This window comes from Pleurodeles waltl, chromosome 8 (assembly GCF_031143425.1).
Source record: "Pleurodeles waltl isolate 20211129_DDA chromosome 8, aPleWal1.hap1.20221129, whole genome shotgun sequence".
Lineage (NCBI taxonomy): Eukaryota > Metazoa > Chordata > Amphibia > Caudata > Salamandridae > Pleurodeles > Pleurodeles waltl.
The window spans coordinates 1,176,307,128-1,176,332,338 of NC_090447.1; the positions used below are offsets into that span (position 1 = coordinate 1,176,307,128).

The 25,211-nt window shown below is 43.0% G+C and overlaps 1 protein-coding gene across 3 annotated transcripts in view; it reads left to right on the forward strand.

The window, feature by feature from the left end:
- TSC22D1 (TSC22 domain family member 1) overlaps positions 1-11,339 on the forward strand; it is a 244,261-nt gene extending 232,922 nt beyond the window's left edge. For all 3 annotated transcript variants that reach the window (XM_069205412.1, XM_069205414.1, XM_069205413.1), the window contains exon 3: positions 10,080-11,339. In XM_069205412.1, the coding sequence (XP_069061513.1) occupies positions 10,080-10,316 (237 nt within the window). In that variant the 3' untranslated portion in view covers positions 10,317-11,339. The remainder of the gene's footprint in view (positions 1-10,079) is intronic.
- The last annotated feature ends 13,872 nt before the right edge of the window (positions 11,340-25,211 follow it).

Sequence of the window (25,211 nt, forward strand, 5' to 3'; positions counted from 1 at the left end):
GTGTGCTAGCTTGATCTTTGGCTGAAGACTTAACATGCACGTGCAGGTAGTCACAGTTCTGAGGGCATGCCAGACCCAGAGTCACAAGTCCAGTCCCATGTATAGACGGGTTAAAATAACACAAGTTTCTATATTGTAATTGTATTGTATTGTAATAGTATTTATTTATATAGCGCTTACTACCCCTGACGAGGTGTTGAAGCGATTTTTGGCGAGTAGCACGCTACTCCGGAACCCATCAAGAATTCGTGATGGATTAGTATCGGGGAAATATGAGTACAGTTTTAGTATTATTATGAGTTAATTTGAGCCGTGGATAACAGAGTTTGTTAGTTAGATTGACTGGAGTAATGGAGGGGTGGAGGAGGAAAGAAATCCAGAAGTGTTAATTGGGAGTATATCCCTCGTTTACTTATCCCAAAGGCTTGGGATGAGAAAAGGGGGATGGGGGAGGGAAGAGTCTGTGGACTGGTTAGGGAGATCATAGTAGCAGGGTGAGATAAATGAGGGAGAATTTAGTAGGGTTGTTTGGGAGGTCATGGTAGTAGAGTGAGGGTTGGTGAGTTAGAAGTGGAAGCGGAGGGAAGAGCTTAGGCAGAGTTATTTAGGAGATGAAAGTAGTAGAATGGATTTGGGATGAGTCAGAGTGGGAATGGAGGATAGTTTGATAGAGACATGACATATGATGATGGGTAGATAAGTGTGATAAGATGAGAGCAGGGATTCATAGATATCTAGTATAACAACCCACCCAGGAGCCATGCAGTGACCCACGAACATGCTAAGCACAGAAACAACATACACAGATATATATAGATATATAGATATATAGATATATATATATATATATATATATATATATATATATATATATACATACATATACACACACACACACAAACACACATAGGCACATAATCAGAAAAAATATTTATCAACATAGGCATATGCAGTCCATAGTTGTGAGCCAACTCTTGAGTAGTTTTCTGAAGACAAGAAAGTTATCTGTGGCTCTTATAGTTGGGGGTAATGAATTCCATAGTTTGGCTGCCTGAACCGAGAAGGATGTACCACCTATAGTCTTACACTTATTCCCCCGTTCTTGTTAAGAAGGCCACAGGTAGTGCATTGGCTAAAAGGTCGAGACAACTGTCTCTTCGAGCAGACACTCCCCTATGTATGAGATCTGCACTAGGTACATAGGTTCTTCGAAGTAGTGTCATTTGCACTCATAGTATTGGCCTTACCATTATGTGCATTAGTGTACATGTGGCCTTAGCATTACAGTTTCACAAGGTGTTCCTCTGTCTCACCCTGAAGTTTTTTTTTTTTCTTGTTCCTTTATTTGTTTAGCTAGGTTATTCAGCGCAGTTCCCTCGTGATGGAACACATTCTTCCCCGATCTCATGTTGCATGGCCTGAAATATAGCATTTCATCTTTGTCGTTTACACAATTTTGCATGGGCAATATTTAACAATCTTTCAGTGGCTTTTTATACATATATATCTGTGCTTGTTGTTTCCGGTGCTGAGCCCCGGCACTTATTTTTGAGGGCCAGAGCTTATTCTTCTGCCTCAAGCATTTACTGCGAGCAAAAGACACATATGGGAAAGACGGATGAAGGGTAAAAAACGAAAAAGCGTCACAAAGGGAGAAAGTAGAAAGCTGCAAGAGTGACCTGAAGGGGCATTGAGTTGCTTTAAATTGATTGTAGAGTCCCGAGATGGCTTCAGGATTACGCCGCCTCAGTATTCCGTGTTCACACATTTAATTGCAGGAGCCGCGTGTTTAAGAGGAGGATTTTGGGCACCAGCACCTTTTTATTTACAAATTAAGCACTGATTGATATATATATATATATATATATATATATATATATATATATATATTCAAGGTGATAGTGCAAGTAGCATTTCTGTAATCACAACTGGACTTATTTTTCATAATGAATTGTAGTGTGCACACTTTTGTGTGGTGATGTGAAAACCATCAGATTTCTGGAGAGAAGAGAAGTCAAGCGGTGCAGAAAAGGGCTAAAAAACAGCCTTAGTAGGGACTGATTGTTCCACCAGTGCCAAGGCAGCCATCCCTGCGTTAGCACTTGGAGTGCCTGTTCTGGACGTCTACCAGGCCGCGACTTGGGCATCAGTGCACACTTTCACAAAACACTACTTTTTTGACAGCCAGATCTGAAGTGAAGGGCATTTCATCCATTCTGTCCTGCTGGACGTTTTGGTCTGAGCCCACTCCACAGACCGTCTACCTTGAGAGTTACTTTGATATCTAATGTAAAGGTGAAGAATCTGTGCTGAGAAGTATTCATCAGAAGAACAAGTTACTCACCTTTGGTAACGCTTTTTCTGGTTGATACTCTACTGCCCTCCCAACTCCTCATTCTGTAAAGTTACACTTTTCCCCATCTAAAAAGGTCCCAAATTAGAGATCTAACTCATTGGTACCTCCAGTTGTTTTATGCTCAGTCTGAGGCTGGAAAAAGAATTAGCAAAAAACTGAAATAGGCGTGCTGGGGTAGGGCTTATATGTTTTCACCTATCCATCACTTCTCTGGTGGAACGAAGCCAACCAGGGCCCCACAACGCTATCTAGTGGCACTCTGGAGCGCTTCTTTGAAAAACACTCAGACTAGCACCTGGTGGATATACTAAAGGTACAGAATCTGCACTTAGAAGAAAGAGCATTACTGAAGGTAAGTAACTTGTTCATTAGGTTGCTTTTAGATTTGATATGACTTAATGAATAATTGTGAGGATTAATGCTAATTAAGTTTGTACTTGTTTTTTGTTTGAGATAGTCATTTGGACCGAATCTAAACATTCAAGTCTGTAATTGAAGCGAGATTAGCACGGTTATGCGCTTGTGCATTTAGTTCAGCTAGTTCCAGTGACCACCCAGCCACCACTTCCTTGATATTAACAGGCCCCGTCGTTCCAGTAAGAATGCTGCAGCACTTTTGACTAAAATACAAATCGATGAAATCGGTGATGCTGGTAGTTGAAATCTGCCCATGCCCTTAACGAAAGCATAATTTTGATTCAGGGCTGATGGTTGTGTTTACGGTTGCCTTCAGAGAATTTACCAATTTCTCATCGCCATGTTATCTCTTGTTTTAATTGCCTGCCTAAAAAAAGATGAATTTGAGCACACAAGAAGAAATGTGAAACATACCAGTCTTTATGTTGTTGGATTTTTGCATGCTTTTCAGAAACTTGGTTTTCAATGATGCACATCTATTAGGTGTTCGATAAATTATGATCTTAAACTTCCACGAGGGAATGAAGGCCGCAGCCAACTGAATGAAGAACAGTCGACTAAAACTTAACTCAGATAAGACGGCGGTCCTCATCTTCGGCCCCACCCCCTTCGCTTGGAACCCCTCCTGGTGGCCGGCCTCACTGGGAGCTGCACTAACCACTACCGCAAACTGGGATTTATCCTTGACTCATCGCTCTCCATGACCCAGCAAGTCAAGGCCATCTTGTCGTCCTTCAACACCATTCGCATGCTCTGCAAAATCTACAGGTGGATTCCCACCGAAACCAGAAGGACGGTCACCCAGGCTCTCGTCAGCAGCAGACTGGACTACGGCAACGCCCTATACGCGGGAACCACAGCAGCCCTCCAGAAAAGACTGCAACGGACACAGAACGCCTCTGCACGCCTCATCCTCAACATCCCCTGCCACAGCCACATCACAGCCAACCTGAGAAACCTACACTGGCTTCTCTTCAACAAAAGGATCACATTCAAACTTCTAACCCATGCCCACAAAGCACCACACAACGCCTGACCAGCATACCTGAACAATTTTCATCTTCTACACCCCGAGCCGTCGGCTCCACTCCACCGATCATGCCCTCGCCACCGTCCCACGCATCCACAGGACAACATCCGGCGGCAGATCCTTCTCCTACCTCGCGGCCAAGACCTGGAACACCCTCCCCATCCACCTACGGCAGACCAAGGACCTACTGACCTTCAGGAGACTCCTCAAGAACTGGCTGTTCGAGCAGTAGCAGCCCCCATCCCCCCTCAAAAGCGCCTTGAGACCCTCACGGGTGAGTAGCACGCTCTTCAAATACTATGATTGATTGATTGATTGATGTCAGTGCAACAATATTGTGCAGCCCTGGAAATGTAACTCTCAAGTTGTTTTACATATGACTTGCAGAGGAGTGTTTTGTATTAAGGCTGCTGTCGGCTCCATAATTGTAGGTCTGTGTGCTGTAGACTTGACTTGTAAGGTCTGGCTTTTGGTCATGAAGGATGCCTCAATTCACTGAACAATCCATTTGACCACACCAGACTTACTGTCTGTTAATCCCTTGGCCTCGTTCCTATAAAATATAGTGGTTTTGTCTTCCTATGCTCCTTAAATATAGCTAGCTAGTAAATGTCCATTATGCAAATATCCAGTGTGTTAAGATTCCTTACTGCTTGTGTGAGGACCCTAGGAAAAGCTGGCTAATCCAACACAGAATAACGGGGTAACGGGTTAAACCTTCGGTAACACTTATTGTAGGTTGTAAATTCGATAGTGGAGCATTGTGAACTAACCCTTGTTGCTCCCCTTCCTGTTCGCCTGGAGTGTTAGAAACCAGAAACAAGCATTTGCAATGCAACGGGTCTTGCATTTCTCCGAGTTAGAGCTATTAGCCGTTGTAAACTCCCAACCGGAATTTTCTTGACACATTAAATGGAAAAAAAGAGCGCAATCCTGCTGCTACAGTTCACTCGTAGTGAAACCTATCGGCAAAAGTGCAATTATCTACATAACCGGAAAAAGGGCAGTTAACTATGTAACAGGGTTGATGTCATGGAAAGCGCTCGACTTCTGCCAAGCGAGAGCGAGCTGTGAAAAAAGATAAAAAATAGTCCACAAACCAGATGGGAAACAGCGAGCCTTGCATGTTTTCAGTACTTGGTCGCTGCTGATCTGTTTGGCATATGCAAGTATCTTCCCTAAATTCTTGATGACAAATTCTGTCAAGAACACTTCGTCTTTGTTCAGTGTGAAAACATTTCGGTGCTATTTTAGCACATCTGTAAATTTGCTTTCTTCTGATGTGACAGGAGGTTGGTTCTCTTTTTTGGGAGGGGGTGAGGTTTCAAAATATATGTTTCATCTATGTTCCAAAAAATATTTCTAAGATAATTAAGTTTCTGTCTCTTCCACCTATGGGGTTATATTTATATCGATTTAATATTTGGAAGTGAAAGCCATAGAAACCCCTTTATATGCTTTACAGGGTGCAATATTTTGTTGGTCTTCAAAGCTCTTTGTAACACAGCTTCAAAATGCAAAAAGGTGAATCTAGAAATTAAGAATCATTTCAGCCTGTTTCATTTCACCTCCTTCGATTTTTATGCAACGAGTGAATTTACTCTTTTACAATTGGTTGTGGTCAGTGCCATAACTTCAGGCATAGAGTTTGATTTGTTCACTGTTCTTTCTACACCATTTGTTGTTTTCAAGGCTGTCTACATGTAGAATACAAATGTGATCTGCATACAAATCGAGTAGCACATTTGATTGCCTACAATGCATGAATGCTTGTGGAGCCCTTTATATTTTCTTCCGCACATCCTTTGGAATGATTAATTACGTGAAAGTATTTTTTCTCTAGTGAATTATGAATACTTGGGAAATGCAATACGTGAAAACATTACTTCAGTCGCATGCCTCTCCCAAGGTTCAATACTGTGATAGGCTCTCTTCGAAATCCAGAGTTAAATATCAGCCTCTTAACTTATTTGAATCCATAAATGCAACGCCTCCCTTCAAACCTCTTGGACACCCCGCCGTGCTGGATATACCCTATGATTGGCCAGCAAAGATCACATTTCTAGTACTAAGCGACCTCTGATTCCAGATTCCAAATCGATCTTCCTTTCCCACTTTAGTGAATGGCCTGCCATATGATATTAGAGCGGTTTCCTTCAATTCAGTGTTCAAGGCAGCATTTAAATCCCACTGCTTCAAAGTTCTGTCCATGCAAGCTAGGTGGCCCTAAAAACACTGGAAGACTGACTGATCCCAGCCAACCCGTCAAGGAAGTTGAAGGGAGAAGCGAACCTGTTTTCTCTTTTGTTCCAGTGTAAAAGCCGTACCAGGGCCTATTATATTTTTTTGTTGGCGAACTGCAAAACATTTGTTGGCGAACTGTATAAAATGCAATCAAATATATTTGGAAAAAATATATTTTCATGAACTACGAATGGCACTTCATGTGCAATTTGCATTGTTCGTGACTACTGCCATGTGTTAGAGTTGTTATTCCATTGGCTGCTTACCTACCGTGATATCGCGGTACCACCATCGGTGAATACCTCCTTCCACTTCTGGCTGTTTCAGCCGATAAGGGGTTGACTCACGGTATGTGTAAATATATGCCTGCCTCTGTGTGTTGGACTGCTTGAATGAGCTTGCTTGCTCGTCGACCTGTGTACAGGTGCCTCTTTGTGCATGGACAATCCAAAAGCTAAACGTGTTTGCTTTGTAAATGCTTGTGGCGCTCAACTTTATGAATGCTGTTTAAGGCATTTCATTATTGTAAACAAAAATCAGGGGGTTAGAAAAAAGAGATTCCAGTGTATTGTGTGAATTTGCTACATTTGAAATCTGGCTGGCTGAGAGGAGAGTTCAGGCGTCATTTCTTCAGGAGTGGACTTCGTCATATATGCATCTATGTTTACTCTGAAAACACTTGCAGAAGGAAATCAGCTCCTTATGTAATTTTTCCAAGCCATATATTAGGTGGAACCTGTGTAGTATGTGTGTTACTGTACTGATTGACAACAGCAAGTGGTTTATTAGTTTCTTCATAGTCTATTGTAAATTAAATATTTACTTTCAGATGCCTTTCAAAATGGGGCATATTGAAATGCCTAAAACTAAAAATAAATGTTTGCATTCAGCGGCCATGCTCTAAAAAAAAAAAAAGAATAATGAAACACATTTCTAAGTAGGTAAACGAAATTAACCCAAATTGTCATTCTAAAATTAAATGTATGTTTAATGTATAAAAGTAAACTTGATAGCGTTGATGGTTGCAGACAGTGGTGTTCAGCTAGAGGGGCATCGTATCTCTCCTCGTGTCTAGTCCCGGACTTACACTTGTGGGTTACCTTCTGTTGAATCCTCGGTTTGCTTTTTTGACACGGTGCTAACACGTTTAAAAGCTTATTTGGTGATCTGACAGTGTTGTGTGTGATGCGTAGATATTTAAGACATCAAAATAATCGATTGCATGTCTTATTTTGCTCGAGACTGGAATGAGCCTGCAGAGACCAGATGTGTTGTTGCAATGTTTGAATGTGAACTGAGGCCTAAAGTTCTTTCTGGGAGACGATGCTTTGAATTGAATAGCACTTAACGTTTACATCTTTTTTCCATCAGATTTGTTTTCCTCCACAGAGAGGTTAAATGTTAATTGGTTTGGAAGCGTAGACCGATCCTCCATCTGTCTCCTATGTCCCTCGCCACCAACCATACCCACGTCTTATGTCAGCCTGTGTGGGCACATGGGTACTTTTTAGAAGTAATGTGTGGCATTGGTTCCTGCAAGTCAGTTGGTCTGAGGGTGTTTTTAATTGAGTTGATATGCAAGGCTTTATGTAGGCTGTACTGTCTGCTAATAGGGGTACCAGCCAGTGACTGAGCGCGTGAACTCAAAAGCCACACCTGTTGGCTGCATCGATAGTTGGTTTAAATGTGTATAAAACGTGCCAGCGCGTTAAGCTCTGGGCGCTTCTTACTTTGGTGTGTGAACAGCATGTTGCTCCCATTAGCAAGTTGATGTTTAATTTCACATACAACTTCTAACACTCGACAGTTAATGCAGCGAGTTATGTGCCACCTTGTGAATTGAAGTTACTTTTTGGGATCCTGATGTTCTGTTGCACTGCTTATAAAGTGACAATTTTCAGAACCCATTTGAGTTATTTAAAGACATATACCTAAATAAATCCATACATTACGCTACTTAATTAATGGGCACACTGCGCCGAGGTACATTCCATGCAGGAGACGCGCTTTAATGCTTCTTGTTTGACTCGGTCTCAGCTTTCTGGGGATGTAATTCTGCTTAAGCTTTGAATAGTAATGACGCCTGCTATGTAAACCAAATTACCCCATGAGTCAGTGTGCAAGTTCAGTTATTTGTTTTTATACGCCATTGTGCTTCTTTCATATTCCCGAGGCACCTGATCCAGGCGTCAAGTTGGGGGTACACGCGGAGTCCACCCACTGTTTTCACAGGGTGGACGCCGTCCGTCCTGTAAGAAGTGGCCCACACTGACATATACCGAACATGCCCTGTTGTCATGTTCATTCACTGGGACACATTTAGCACCTTGTCTATTTCGTGCTGCGTGGGGTATTTTATTTCATTTTTCAGACACCAGCTGGGCCCATAACAAAGGCCGAATTTAACGGGCCATCGGGTCTCCTTTGTTCCACTATCCTGACTGAGAGCTATCGGATCCTCACACCTAGATGCAAATGCAAGGGAGGGGAAATGAAGGCACACAGCTTGTTATCACTTAACAAATATTTGAGGGGCATGCTTTTTATAGTGTTCAATCCCTGTATACAAGAGATATGCATGCACTGTAAGAATGTTAGATGTGTTGGTCTGTTCAAGTATTTACACAAATAATCATTTAGCCACTATTTGGTTTTATTTCTTTTATAGCGCTACTCATCCCAATGCAGGGTGTGAGAGCGCTTTACATCACGCACACACTGTACGTTGAAAACAAGTACTATAAATGTGTAAATCAATGTAGATGGTGTGTTTAAGAGTGAGGTGTATAAGGTTCAGGAGTTATATTTTTCATAGCTTGCTGTGCTATATTAGAAGGATGTCTGTGTTAACAGTAGCACACTTACCTTGCTAAATAAAGTAAAAATATGCCATCTGCATGTTTGATGTATTATTTGCAGACGGCACATTATCCCTTTGATTCAAAACTGGGACTATAGAAAACGCAGGCCTCTCCAACAAATGCGTTCCCCTCCAAAGTTATCTTACCATTATTATTATTCCCTGGGATTTACTGGGCACACAGAAATCTCTGCAGCAGGTGTCTTAGCCCCATAAGATATTTTAAAATGCAGGCTTTGCGACCAGTTAAGCAGAATAGATTTACTGCTATGTTTCTCCTTGTTGCCACCTTCTTCATGGCAGAGTTAAAAAAAAAAAAAATTTATAACTTAAGGCCCACATTTTGCTTTTGGGCTGCAACACTTTTTTGGCACAACCCATACACAAAATCTAATCTGTTAAATCTCATAATGCGCTCAAATGTTTTCACGATCCACCAGAAAAAAGGGGGCAACGAGTTAAGATGTCATGTCATTTATTTTGATGTCACTTCCTGTGAATTCCTGGGTTGTGATGTCACTTCCTGTGAGGAGATGGAATCGCGCTGTGATGTCACGCACTACAATGTTACTCTTGCTGCCTAACTTGGTTAGTCCCCCCCACTTCTCTTTTTTAGGACTTGTGCCCTAGGCGTATCCCACCCGGCAGAATACTTCAGACCACATCCTAAAAGATTTCTGGACTTCTGCTAAAGCTAAAATCAAAATATTTAGCTACGTTCTGTATCAAACAATTTTAGCCATGGTTTGAAACCGGTTTTTACTTTTTCATTTAAGTTGTTAGTCGCGCAGCTTAGATTCATCCCATTTCACATAAACGCCGGAAGTCTGGGAAGGTATTGTTCTTGTATGTTTGTCAGAATTATTCTCCTGCCACTACAGTGGAATCTTGGGATAGTGGTAGTTCAAATACGTGCAGTTTGTGCATCGATAGAATAAACAACACTTGGCTTGCTAGCAATTTGAAAGTGTAGACTTCCGATTATCATTAAAGTATTGCTTTTTAAAACAAAACATTCAAAAGTGCTGATTAATACGATTTTTTTATCACCTGGTCTCGAATCTTCTTCCCGTTTTTCCTGTATTCAGCAAATAGAAAAGGCAATAATGTATGTACTGAGTGTCTCTGATAGTTGGCGAACGTTAACATTATTTTTGTTCTTTCTTTTTGAGGATTTGGTGAAAAGTCACTTGATGTATGCTGTGAGAGAGGAAGTGGAAGTTCTGAAGGAGCAAATAAAAGAGCTGATCGAGAAGAACTCGCAGCTGGAGCAGGAGAACAGCCTACTGAAGACTCTAGCGAGCCCCGAGCAGATGGCACAGTTCCAGGCCCAGCTGCAGACGGGCTCTCCGCCATCCTCTTCTCAGCCCCCGGCACCGCCGGCCTCGGGCCCCCCTGGCACTGCATAGCTTGGACCAGACAGACTGGGACAGAGGACACGCTAAGAGCCGCCCGTATAGAGGGCATTCTCTCACCCATCCGTTGTACTGCACGCCCCGCTACCGGGGACGCCTGACCACCACAGGAGCTCCTCACGACATTCAGTATTAGGCACTTGTTTGGCGCTTTTTTTTCTTGAAGGATTTTAAACCTTTTGGAGTGGTGAATTAAGCTGTGCTTTCGTGAGTTTGGCACCGTACAGTGGAGACTGAGGCCGCTGCACCTCCGAAGATGACCTCCCGAGGAAGCAGTCCCCTGCGAGCAGCTGCGTGTCTTTCCATCCCGCAGTCCTGCAACTGCTTAACACAAGTGCTTTCAAGTGAGGAAGTTCAGAGATGGCTTGGACTAGGAGCAGTGGATCCCACTGAAAAGGAATGTGATAGGGACTGAAATTAGCAACCAGGCTAGAGTGTGATGGTCGTGAACTGACGCCCGTCACCTGAAGTGCGAATGTGATGGCTCCGCCAGAGGCAGAGGGAAGGTGAACAAAAGCGTTCAGAGCCAGTGACGTGTTGCAGTTGGGAACTGTGAAAACTACAATGAAGGTTATTTGCCCAATGTATATTGTGTATGTAGTGTAAGTACTCTGTAAAATAGAAACCTGTAACTACTATTTAGGTTGTACAGATTGAAATTTAGCTGTTTCATTGGCTGAAATGAAATGTTTGAATAGTTTTTTTTAATGCTGTTAAAGAAGAATGCACATACACAACTGTTTAGAACTTGGCAGTGTAGTGCTATTTGTGTATTTTTTTTTTTGAATTTGCACTGGCTGCTGAGTATCTTGAAGTCAATCTCTGTAATTGAAGTTTTTGGTTCATAGTGAAACACTCCAGACACTTGATCAATTCCTGCTAAAAAAAAATAAGGTTTTTGCATATGATCTCTATGGCATTATGCAGATGTTGTGCATGTTCTCTAAACAGTTGTAACACGTCAATGTATTTAACTGTTGCACTTGTCAACTTTCAATAAAGCATACATTGTTGGTACATTAAGTGTGTAAATATTTAATCCTAAATATTAATTATGTATGAAGGCGAACATTTGAATAAAAACTTTACTTTATTTTAGGCATTTTCCGAACTTGTGTGGATTTGGTTTGCTTCAAAGAGCAGCAATTGTAATATTAACCCAACAAATATATCAGCAATTGTAGTTTTTAACCCTACAAATGCATTTTTACAGGGATGAATGTTTTTGAACAATTTTGATTGACTTAACTAAAAATTATTACTGCCAGTGTTTCATTACATGCAGCTGGTCTTGTAGGCATCACTAGTAGAGCAACTCTGTGGTTTACTGCCCAAGTCATGGTCCGCTCATTTGTGTCCTTGAGTTCCTCCATCTCCATGCTATTCTCCCTAACCTGCATTGGTTCTAGCATTACTCTGTTTTGTATCCTTTTCGCATCTCACCAAACACGACCTTCTTGGTTTACAAAACAAGACATTCTTGGTGTCGACCTTCTTGGTTTACAAAACAAGACATTCTTGGTGTCGTCTTCTCAGTCAAATTTGATTGCCTCATGTTCAGGCGGCACATATATTATTTTTGTTCCATTAACCTTCATTTACTTTTGAGTCAAAAGTCACTGATCCGATTACTACCTTTGCTAACAATGAAATGGCTTATATTCCTTTAGTCACTGCTTCTACAGCCTCGCCTGTCAACTCTCCTTTCCTCCTAACTTAAGTTCCCTTGGCTTCAGCCATGAGACTTAATGTCCATTTTTACAGCTAAATTCGTAAGTAAATTTACTAACCTTCAACTGTTACGTCTTCCTCGGTAGCTAAGGTTCATCACCTCATTTAGTTCCACTTGTCATAATTTATAGTCATTACCGTTAGACAGTAACCATCTTCTCATTGGCCTGTCACTTTTTTCCTTTTTGCCACTTAACTAAAGAACATTGTTTATTCTGGTCGACCTGTCATGAATGTCTGCTTTTGTCTTTTTATCACCATCTAGTTGGCTCTTACTTTTCAATAAGGCTGTGTAAAGCCTTGACTTGCTATTTACCCATAGCCTGCCACACCACATACTCATGCAAACAATCTCTTTGAAACATCCATCGCTCTGCTGCGTCTCATTACATTGCCTTACCACTGAAGATAACTCGTGGACCCAATATTCGGGGTCTTTCCGCTCCCCTGTTATACCACTGCATTTATATGCATAGCCCTTACATGCCAGCACATTACTCATCCTAATGGCACTTAAAGCTGCTTTCAAGATCAACCCTTCCACCTAGGAGGTTCAACATTAAAACTTCTTTCCATGTTGCGTAAGCCAATATGCACCTAATTGGTCATGAGTTACCCAGTGTACTCAAGGTGACTAGCGTGTTGTCTGAACAGTAGTGTGTGTATGCTGTGATCCTCAGCGTTGCACTCACCTTCACCATTCCTCACACAGTGAGCTATGTAGCCACCATACAGACCAGGTTTACAACATTTTGCAATTTTGTATAGCAATTATTTTTCAGATGGTGGGTACAACGGACCTAATACACATACAAGCTTGCCTGTTACCTACTGTTTGCTTGATATTCATCAGTCATTTTGTTTGGGAAAATTAAAGCTGTGCCCAGTATGTACTTAATAAACTGTAGATCGCCAGCCACATTTTGTAGTTATGTTCAACACCACTTTTATCCGCTGTCTGATTTGTAGCCATCTCGTCAGTCCCTGATAGGTTTTTGGTTTTAAGAGGCTCTTAGTGGTAGACGTTCCTAGTTGGCAGTACAAAATTAAAAGCATCCTTCCATATAGTGAAAAAGTATCGCATAAAAAACTGCCTATACACTTATGATTTTTAGGTGCTATTTATATACCGTTTGCTGTTGAGCTGCCTTGTTGACACTAAATTAAAAAATTGAGACATTTGGCATTATTTTATTTCTCTAAACTTCAGTTCTGTTTACATGTTTGTGTTCGAAAGCTTCAACTCCAGAAGGCAACAATTGTAAGTCCGTTCTACATTTTATTTTATTTTCACTTTTGCTTGTCTTTTTTTTGTTATGAGATGACTATTAGTTCCATAAATAATTTTTGATCAAGTCCTCTTGAGTGAAAATGTTTATTCAGTAAACTCGATACACCTTGCATGGAAGCAATGTATCTTGTGAATTAGTTAAAAAGTATACTGACTAAAGGGTGAATTTGTTGTTGTGTTGAAGGCAGTCTTCTAAACTTGGGATAATGTATAGTCTTACTTGCGCTACTGATGGTAATAAGTATTAACAAGCATTGACGAAACCAATAGGTCTTGCATATGCAAAAATTATTGGCCCTAGCCAGTGTGTTTTAGCCATGTTGTTCACCAGCATGGCTGCTTTTCAGCATGGCTAAAAGTTAGTGGCATAAAGGAGAGTGGTGTGGAGTGTTGTAGAGAGGAATGGCGAAGAGTGAAGTGGCAGAGTGGCGTGTATTGGAGTGGCATAGTGTGGAGTTGCTTAGAGTGGCAAACACTGGAGTGGAATAGAGTAAAGTGGAGTGGTGTAAAGTGCATTGGTGTATTGTGTGAGTATAGTTGCGTAGAGTGCAGTAGCATTGAATTCAGCAGTATTAATGCAGCATCATAGAATGTGGTGTAGAGTGGCATAGATTGCAGTGGCATAGAGTGCAGAGTACTCTGCCCCACTGCTCTCTATGCCATTTCACTTGCATAGAGTGCAGCGGCGAAGAGTTGTGCAGAGTAGTTCAGAGAAGAGTATAGTGCCATAGAGCGCAGTGACAGAGTAAAGTAATGCAGAGTAGAGTGGCATAGAGTTCAGTGGCGGAGAGTGCATTGTTGCAGAGTAGTGTGTCAGAGTACAGTGGTGTAGAGTGGCATAGAGTACAGAGGCATGGGCTGGTGTGGGATAGAGTGTAATGGCTTAGAGTTCACTGGTGCATAGTAGATTAGAGTGGCATACAGTGGATTGTCATAGAGTTGAGTGTTAGAGTAAAGTGCATTGGGCATAGAGTGCATTGGCATAGATTGCAATGTTGCAGAGTTGTGTAGCGTACACTCGCGTTGAGTTGTGCAGAGTAGATAAGTGTGGTGTAGAGTGCAGCGGCAAAGACTGCAGTGTGGAGTGGTGCAGAGTAGAGTGGAATATTTGTGGTGTGATACTACACTGCCATTACTGACAACACAGTTTCAATTGAAACAACTGTTACATTTGCACAGACGTACGGTTATACTAACAAAACTATACAGTGCACAGACAAAAAAGTGTGGAAATTGCATCACCTAGTTTACTGATTTGTTTTCATCATATTAAAGGATTTGTTTCCAACACACTTCAGAAATAACAAATGTGCTTCATTTGTGCATTCAAAATTCTTATATATTCTGAAATATTTATGCACTTCACTTAAACATTGTCATGTGCTAGAAAAAAACTATTTCCACCCTCAGTATTCAGCAAGATTGTCACAAATCCTCCCACTTTAAAGTCAGTGAAAGAAAAGTAAACAAGCGCCCTTCGAAGACAGCCCTGAAATTTTACCTCAGTCTTTCAATGCACAGCAAATGTGATAAGAGAGCAAGATTTAAAGTACTGTTAACAGAAAACAAATTGGTGGGAGGATACAGAAAATATGGTTTAGGTAACGGGAGGAAGAAACTGAAACTGGAGAGCCTAAAGCAAATAAAGCCAGCAAATGGAAAGCCAGAAAGTATGAGTTACAAATCACAAAGCCAAAGGTAATCAATGAAGAAATGTATTCTTGGTCAACTTTCTGAAAGTGCCAAAGATGTCTTTAGCAAACTAGACTGCTGCGCTTGGTGCGCTGCAACCTAAAAATCACCTTTGGACAAACAATAGTGTTCGTTTAATACCCAAGTTTACCTTCACTTGAAAGAGCTCAAATTTCAGCCAAAGATGTGAAAGTAATGAGCACTCCACCTAGTCAGAGTTCTTAAGCTTGTGAGTTGAGCCCCCATTAAAGAGCAAGGGGGCAGGGTTCATACCGAGGTTGGGGCAGATACCTTAACATTTGTAAATGAAGATGGCCTGGAAGCACAGCCTCGTTTAGCATGTTTCTTGGCTGTCTTCATTTAGACACGGAGGGGAGGAGGCTGACAGCCACACATTAAGATAGCCAGTGCCAAGTATCTGGATCCCCGTGTCTTGTGAACAATGCTGCAGGAGATGAGGGGAAAGTGGGCAAGATCCACAAAGACACAGAGGTGGTTTTGGTCTGCAAAGAGATGGTCCTAGGTAGGGTCCAAAATGTGAGGTTTATTTATTTTTTTTCTATGAAGGTTTTGAGTCCGCTTTAAGCCTTGGACAGGTGACTCTGAGTAAGTGGCAAGATTTGGGGTGTTGGAACAGGAATGTCGCGTGCATGATGTAAATTATGGACCCTGTTCCGTGTGCTCAGCTGCAAAGATTATCTGCTATCCAGTTTTCAGGTCGAGCATAGCAGTGCACATGCGCTGCTTTTCCGACCTGTTGGTATGTATCTGGGCTTTTAACAACGCCCATCAATATCACTCATTCGTGGGCCTGCCCTTCAAAAATCCTTTGACATTGGCAAAGGGTTTAAGTTTGTCCCTCCTTGGGGCGGTTTAGTTACCACCTTGGCTATCGACCCTGTTACATGGCTAATTGCACTTTTGCTGATACGTTTGACTGAGACCGAACTTCCTTTTCTTTTTCCCTTTGTGTCTTTCCTTGTCGCTGATGCTCATGGCGGATGTGGGGAGCCCTTGATAGTGACAAAGGTCTACTGTGCTTGTCAAAGTTTCACCTGTGTGGCAAAGTGGTGGCAACACACCGTGTTTTATAGTGATCATTGTTTGTCCAGACCTTTTTATCTGAGTAGAAGCCTATTGGCCTGCTTGAGTAAATTCACACTGCTAGCGATGAACCTGAATTCTAATTCTGGGGTTAAATGACGTGGCAAAGTTTTAACTGTCTTTAAATTGGATGTCCCGAAGTTGGAAGTAGACCAAATTACAATACAACTCTATGCTCATGGCACGATGCTCCTAGCTTGTGCAGAAATTGCTATACACCATCTCCTTAATAGCTTTGAAACCGATTGCGATTAGCCAGAAGCCACTCTACCGTAAGTCACTACGCTGGAGCGTTGTTAAGATTCTCCAGTAAATGTGGAAGATCACTTGAACCTGCCATTACTGCATACAACATGTTAGCCAAAGCAGACTGCCCGTATTCCGGGGCTATAACAACTTGTTGACTTTACAAACGTAGGAAAATAATTTCCTACAACGCCTGATTCACCTAGGCCTTGGGTACACCAATAATGGCAGTGCAAGCAGAATTGGGAATTCAAATAAATCAAGGATTATATTGCCTTTCAAACCCAATCTATATTTGGCCCGCATTTGGATCAACATGATATATCTGAAAGCCTTGACGGACTTCTGTGTAACAAAAGCTGCGTGGCTGCTGTGCAGCATGGTTGAAAGAAAAGAAAAAAAAAGCTTTTGCCATTGTATTTATGCAGTGCTTACTATCCCAGAAGAGGCTGCACAACATGACTAAAAAAGCAAGATTGACAAAACCAATAGACCTCATAAAGGCGAGACCTGTTGTCTTTCCCAATGTTTGTTTTGCCACAGGGCCAAGAGCTTCAGCAGTGGATACAAGCTCTTGTCCCAGACGTGACATGAATATAGTACACAATTTCCACCATGAGGCTCGCAGACTGTCAGTTTTGTACCCACTTATGAAAAATGTTTCTCTTTGGCTCGACACCCTCCTCTTGGTTAGTGGAGGCGGGGTGTGATGGGTAGTAGATGTGTGTGTGTGCATGTGGTGGGAGGGCGGACAATGCTGGTGGAAGCAGGGCATTCACTTGAGCCTACACTTCATAATAGATTCTTGTATGATGCCGCCTTGCCATCAGTACGGCATCTCACCCAAAAATGTATTAAAAGAAGGGTTTCCAACTTGTGCCAAGGAGTGCTGGATATTTGCTTCTGTTTCAGGGTAACCACTAGCTCCGTGTAAATGAGTTCTATTTAGTGTAACTGTATGTGCACATATTTTGTAGATGCTTTTCTTTCAGTCCTCATAAGTCCAGCAAGGCTACCAAAACAGCCGCTTAGAGCACCAAGAGGGGAGACCATCACTGAAAAGAAGACATCTCCTCAGGGCCCCGTCCAACCATCCATGAGCCATTCAGGTAGAACCCCACTCTACTGGGAGACACCGCTCCAAAGAGACCGGCTCATCCCTTTATGACCAGAGGGCCTTGATGAGGTGCGTAATCACTGGACTCTGTTGCATTTGACCTACCCACATTTGACTCAATTCAAATTTTCCTTCCTGCCATAGTGCCCAAAACGTATTTCTCCTGCTCTGCAGGCCACTCTTTTCCAAATCATAGTTTGTTGACTGATGTGATCCAATCATGCAAAACCAGTGTCTGGGGGACGAGTCCATTTTAGACATATCTCGCTGTGCCAAAAGGATTAGCACAACTGGCATATACCTCTGATTTTTTTTTTTTACTAGATTTACTGACACATCATCCCCCAAGTTAGTTCCAAATATTATTAAAGGAAGCGTTACCTTTACATCTGTACTCACCACACCTCTGAGCACCTCCCCTACATCCGTCCAAAAAAGATCGAGCTTCTGACGCCTCCAGAACATGTGGATGTTGTCAGCCCTTTCTTCGTTACATCGTGGGCAGCATTTCTTTCCCTTACCCAGGGCAGTTATCTTCTCTGGTGACCAATATACCCCGTGCAAGGTAAAAAGATGATCTTTTTTAATGAAGCAGATTTGACTGTAGCCCAAAGTGTAGCAAAAGATACTTGCCAGAGGTTGCTGATGTCCAACAAAGTGATCTCCTTACTCCATTTCTTAGCTGGCAATAAGCAGGGCTCTTCTCTCGCCTCCATTAACATCCAGTACCAAAGTGCGACCTCCTTGCGAGAAACATAGTTATAACATAATTTGTTTTCCCAAGTATCATCTTTTTGCTCTACTCTGGGGAGGACACTTCCCCAACTCGCCAATTGGTAATATTTGAACTTAGAAACTATTTTCTACTAACTCTGTGAACATGTGTCACAGTATCAGTTCATGCTCTGTTAAAATTTGCCCCCATTTAATCATCCCTTTTTCTTGTAATGGAAGGGATAATCTATCCTGAAGGCATTCAGGGGTGTCCAGTGAATCCCATCCTGGCACCAAGGCACTATAATGCGGTATGCCTAACTCTCGTATCTGGAACCATATCTTACATGCTGCACTAAGGCACTTTAATCTGACCTTTTTAAAGTACTTTGGGTGGCCATACTTATGTAGAAAGTGATCACCTGCCTCCAAGGTGCAATCAATCATAACTTTGTGATATGGGGTGTTCTGTAGATTCTTGAAAATCTGGCATGGATCCAGCTCTCTCTGGCGAACCTGTGCTGTACACATGTGATGAAAGTGTGGTAATACCTTTTCATCACATGACTGTGTAGTACTCAGTAATATGGTGCAGTAACAGTTCACTGGTGCAGACATTCTACTAATGACGTCAACCCTCCCAATTAGCGTCCGTCAATGACAGGGCAACACACAGATTACATTAAGTTTTCTGGCACTTTCTATCTTATGTCATTTGTCAGAACATCGATTGTTGAATATTTGCTAACGATGTGGTAAGAGCAATACAATGCTCAGGCGCACGTTCCATGTGATCCACGTCATTTTAGTACAACAGCGTGCAGTTATACGTTTTATGCACATAAACTCTTATTGAATGTTCTTCATAAGACTGCAAACACCAGTACAATGTAGAAGGGAACGCACAAGTTTCACTGGTTTATTTTGAATCAATGCGTTGTAATAACAGCACGTGACATGCTAGGAGCACATTACTCGATTGTGTGGCTAAACTACTACAATGGACAGGAGTGACCCTACACAAAGGTTGGGCGGGACAATACAGCAACGGACTCTAAGGCACCTCTGGCTCCCCTGCCCACCTTCCCTGGACCACATCGATCAGAACACAAAGAACTGACTGAGGGCCAGAAGAGATATCTGGACTATGTATCCAAGCAGGCATACTGCCTCACGTGGGAACGACAGGCTCTGGGACTATGTATCACAACACAAAGGATGAATTGAGAAAGGTATGATCTCGCCCTTCCCCTGGCTTGAAACAGCTTGATATCTGTGACACTACATATACCGGAATACTCTGTTTCATCAAGTAAAGTCAGTCAACATAATCCAGCATCTTAGCACCTGCAGTTTCAGCCCCTGTAGTAGGTAGCAAGTCGACGAACAGCATGAGGGGAACGGACAAGCAACAGCAATATGTCTTTCAGATTATTTATGTGTGTTTATGGATCTGCCTTTATTTCTTTGTGTCCACATGTGCCTGTATGTGCTTGAATCTGTGTTTGCAAGCATCGTTACATGTGCATGAGTCGGTTTGCTTATACCTATGAGTGTGTCTATGTCTCGCTGTCAGTAACTAGGAGTGTGTTTGTGGGTCTGGGTTTTACTGGTGTCTGTGTCCATATGTGTCCACGTGCATTATTGTGTGCCCGCTTCCTGGTCTGTCAGAGTATGCATTTATGTGTGTGTATGGGTCTTTGTATGGATAAGTCTGTGCGTGGGCCTGTATATGTGAGACTATGTAATTGTATGGGTATGCTTTAACAATTTTTTGTAGCACTTGTATAGCGGTTTTCTCTTTGTGAGCCCAACTGTGCCATTGTGTGAGTATTTTATATTTCTGGTGCCTTTCTGCATCTGCCTGTGTCTGACTTTCGGTGTTTATCTGTTTTTGTTACGTGCCCAAGAGCCAAGAACCAGCTGGCAAATTCAGAAAATAAAGGATGGTCAGCCTGACAGACTGAAAAAGAGGGTACTCTTGAGGTGTGTTTGGGCCTTAATTCAAATATATATCTCAAAGTGGACATTATGATCAGGGTTGCAGATTATCGTTTGATGCATGAATGTTCATTCCCTATTTATATTCTGAAGTGATCAGGCTTTGTACAAAAAGCTGTGGTAGCTCTGCACTGATAAGGCCAAAGAAAGAATGATAAAAAAGTAATAGTATAGAATGAAAAGGGAAGCGATTAAATAAGGTGCTGCTCAACTCGCTCTGCCTTATCTTCTGTGCCCTCAAATTTAAGTGGCCGGACAACCGTAAGGTCCATTTAAATAACGTGCGGTGTAAGCTCATTGCACATCTGTCATTTAACAGTATTTCACAAAACAACTAATAGGATATTTGGTTCTCAGGTCCTGTGATGCAGACCACAGAAGCAATGTTGTTCTGTTCGGTGTGTTTTACACAGTGAATCAAAGGGCTGGTATTTTGAGGGGATTAAGGTGCATTCATGAATGCAGGCGAACACAACAACCAGCAAACTAGGAAGTTGTGTTCTTGGGAAAACAGAGACGTTTGGTGCCAAGTAGCCCACTCTTCAATTTGTGTGCATAAAAAAAAACTTTATTTCGTAGCACCTACAAAATTGTTACAAAATTCCTCTCACTTTGAAGTCATAGAAAGAAAAGTAAACAACAGGCTCCCTTGGAAGACCGAGCCTGAAATTTGACCTCTGTCTTTGAACGCACAGCAAATGTGACAAAATAAGAACAGGATTCAACAGCCTGTTTACAGATAACAAGCACTAATGCAAGAATACAGTCAATAGGGTTTTGGCAACGGAAGGGACAAACACAAAATGGACAGCCTAACACAACTAGAGCTAGCAAATAAAAACAAGCAAATGTCCGTTACAAACTACAAAGCCAATGGTAAGCAAGGGGTGGAATGCATTCTCAGAGGAGCTTTCTGAACGTCCCTAAAATGTCATTAGCAAACCAGAAAGCTGCACCGTCTGGTAGGCCTCGACATAAAAAGAGGGCCTCACCCAAATAAACTTCCCTGAAAATGCTTTGTCATAAAATATTGATGGAAGGCACCATAAATACTTTAAAATTAGGTTTTTAATCATTGATTGCTTTTAATTGGACTAGTGACTGTACCTGTAAGCTTTTTGCCAAATCCTTAATTCTAGATGTATGTTTTTAATGCTTGTATTATAAGGCTTTATGTTAAGCCGAAGTAAATGGATTGATTAGTAACACTGAATCCTGAGCACATGGATGTGTTTGTATGATGTGCGATTAGTGAGTTACCCACTGTTTGATCGAATCGTAGTGGCACAGGCCTGCAAGTTCCATTTTGGAAGCCCTGGCTTATTCTTGTGCACAAGATGGTAGTAACATTGCTTTTCCTGACAGTGGAAGTGTATTTAAGACATTTCTGAAACTCGAGGGAGGGAACTTAGACTCTGAATATGGAAAGAGGCGATCAAAATTTGATCAGATCCTCTGATTAGTCTTATGGGACACTGCCTTTAGGTGGATGGTAGAAGTTAACAGTGGAAATGAAGTTCCTTTTGTCAGTGTAAGAGGCCTTTTGGAAAGTCCCTGCATTTTGTGCCTCCTCCTGATCACTGTCAGATCTGTCTGTGATATTCAGGATCAGACTGCTCATACCTTTTTGTGTCTCTGTTGTGGGTGTTCCAGCCTGTACATTATCCTGCTGTGAAGAGGATCCCTGAAGGCAACAGCTGTGTCTTGTAAATAGCCATAGAAGCACACATACAAATATAACCCACCCAAAGAGTTTCTGAAAGTGTAGACTTGGAATACACACCCCCTGACTGCTGTACCTTTATAAGAATGGGAGCTTCACCCATGCTCTAGTTTCATGTTGCCTTTGACCAAGGATGCGGGTGCTCCATAGAGTACGGACAGGATCACTCCATGGCCAGAGCTGGTGTATGCCTAACAGCCAGTTTCCCAGCATTGAGGAGACCTCATCTGGAGTCTGGTCTGGAGGAAGAAGTTCTCTCCCTGACCTGGAATGCATGGAGAGGCCTGCTTGTCGAGGAAAGGAGTGAAATGACCAGCAGTAGCTGACTGTTCATGTGGACAACAGTTGTTGACCCTGGTGCTGTGGTCTGTCCATCAGAGGCTCAATAAGAGTGTGACTGGCATGCTTGACTTGGAGCCGGCCACTGAACCTGAGTGGGAGAGTCTGCAGCACTGCTTAAGTGTGCCCAACCGAATCCCGTTATCTCTACTGTCACAGCCGTGGGACTTGCCAGTTTGTGCCTGATCAGCCTGCACCAACAAAGAAGGGATTGGCATTGATGTGCAGCACTGGTTCCTTTGCTCTTTTGCATGAACATGGCATTTGTCGAGTTGTGCCTGATTGTTCCACTCCCCTGAAGAAAACCACTATAAACTATGGCGCCAACCTGAAATGGCTAAACTTGTGGTTAGATCCAGCACTTGCCAGTTGTGTGCCACATGGACTATTCAACTGAGAAGAAGAAACTGCTGCCTCAATGCACTTCATCCCTGTATACTGTAGCGCTATTGGCTGCTTATGGAACTAATTCTCAGCGCACCCAATCAGACCAACTATTGCCACCTGGGACCTTTGATTGGAAGGAGGACTGTATCTCTGCCTCATCCAAGGGACGCCCAGCTACCATCAAGAAAAGTCCGGTCTGGAGGGAGTATGTCTGTCTGTTACAAATGCAGGGCTCTCCTGTTGACAGCATCAATCCCAGAAGAGAGCCACCATTTGCAGACAACTACTTCTGCCTCTAGGACACGGTCAGTCCTGCAATGCCAAACCAATGTGGGGCAGCCAGGTGACTTAACCTTCAGGGGGCAAGACACCAGTGAATACAGACTGAGTGAGGCTGACCAGTGACCTATCACACGTTAGTGAACTGACAAAAGCCTGGTTTCTAATGTAGCCCTAAAGAGACTGATAACTAAAGAAGGGGTTCTGCCGCACCTGCATTGTTTTGCATATCTGAAAAACTCTTGTAAATGAGAGGGACAGAAGGGACATTGAGCAATGTGGTGTGGAGAGCCACCTTAGCTTTATTAGTCTCTCACCGCTGCATATTTGGGTATTAATACTTTTTATTAATGTGTAGAATGGTGTCTTATTGTGTAATAAAGTACTTTTCTCTCCACTAAGGGAAGCACTGGGCTGGACAGTAGAATCATTGCACTGCAGCTGTCTGTTGAACGCTAACCTTGCAGAGAAGCCTGTGACAGTGCGCCATTGCTACCACTGAAAGTGTTGAATGGATTGTACTTTGCCTAGTTTGCGAAGCCATAGCAGGACGTACCCCAGGACAGTAGGTACAAATTATCCAACCTCTACATCCCATGTAACAGCTGCCGTCTTCCTCGGGATCTGTACGAAGAGATTAAAGCCCACCTCCAGGCAGCTCCAACTCGGGAAGCTATTACAGCGCTAAGGGTTAAGAGTGGCCAGGCAAGGAGAAGGGTGTGGGAAGGCAACGGCAGGGAAGGAGATTTGAAAAGGAAAATGTTAGTACAAATAACAAGACTTTCTGATGGATACAACTACCTGTGGATTCCTCATCTTATGAATTCTCCCAATGCGCCAGCATTCAACGGAAAATTTTCTTCCCAGCCCTTCACATGGACAAGGATGTCACATTTGCACGGCTCCGCACGCGACTCCGTCTGAGGTTACCGTGGCAATAGGAGGTCCTCTCCGGCGTGCTGATGTCAGTTCCCCTTTTTTCCACGCCTTCGACGCGAACGGTTTTCTCTTATCTCTCGAGAAGCTACTGTTTCAAAGGTGTCTTGTTGTACTCTGTCTCCTCCTAAAAAGTCAGGGTTTAAACCTTGTCGGGAATGCGCGGGTCGTATATCTGTCACAGACCCTCACGAGGATTGCTTATGGTGTCCCAGTTCAGACCACGATGTAGAAGAGTGCATGTCCTGCCAGAGGATGAATCCGAAGGCGCTGAAGGAAAGAGAGGCTAAACTAGTTTTAGCTAAGGCGAAGAATGGACACAGAAGTCATCGGAGGTCTAAGACTAGAGACTTGTCATTCCATAAGTCTCATAAGAAGAGGCGCCGACATGACTCTCGACGTCGTTCTTCTAGAGGTCGGTCTCGGTCCCCATCCAGACAGCACCGTACGACGTGGGAGGTTAGTCCCACTGTAACTCCCCAACCTCAAAGTCCTTAGGCTTCGTTGGCACCATTGCTCATTGAGGTGGTTGTCTCCAGCGAGTCCTCACTTTTCACCTGGGGTGTCAAGAGTCGGTGGCACAGGTTCTGGATCCGGCCCAGGCACCGCATGAAGAGCCAAGGTTTCGTGCCTTCCTGACGCCAGGAGCGGATCCGGCAGCATTTCTGAATGCCATGTTCACTGTCTTCAATAAGGCTATGGCCCCTGCTGGTGCACCGGCGGGTCCCAGGGGTCCTTTGGTATTCACCTTGGGCTCTCTGGCTCCATACAAGTCTGCTCAGTTCGTGCCTTTTTATCAGGCTGAGGATGCCGTTTTAGCACCAATGACATCGCCGCTTAGGCAGACACAGCCGATGATAGCGCCTCGTATGTCGATGGCGCCGATGGAGTCGACTCCGGCGCCGATGGATCCCGGTCGGGATCAAGTGCATCTCCTTCTCCCGGTCCGCACACATCAATTTTGAAGCCGGCATTGTCGACGTCGGCTAACTCCATGTCGACACCTAGGTTGAGGTCGCGGAGGAGAGCATTGAGGCTCTTGGAAGAGCAAGAGTACCAGAGACAATTGTTGGAGGAAGGAGAGATTGCTGAGCGCTTGGGAGAATTATTTCAAGGCCAAGACTCGGTTAGTGGGCTGGACACTTCCCCTGAATGGGATCTTTCACCCCCAGGGGAGTTTACAGAAGAGGCGGCTTCCTTCCACTCTGTTATCAGGAAAGCTGCAGAAGTTTTGGACCTTCCATTGCCAGCTGCTGAAGTTATAACTAACATTTTGACTGAAGTCGTACATCCTTCTTCTACATCAGCGGAGCCCTTGCTCCCATTCAA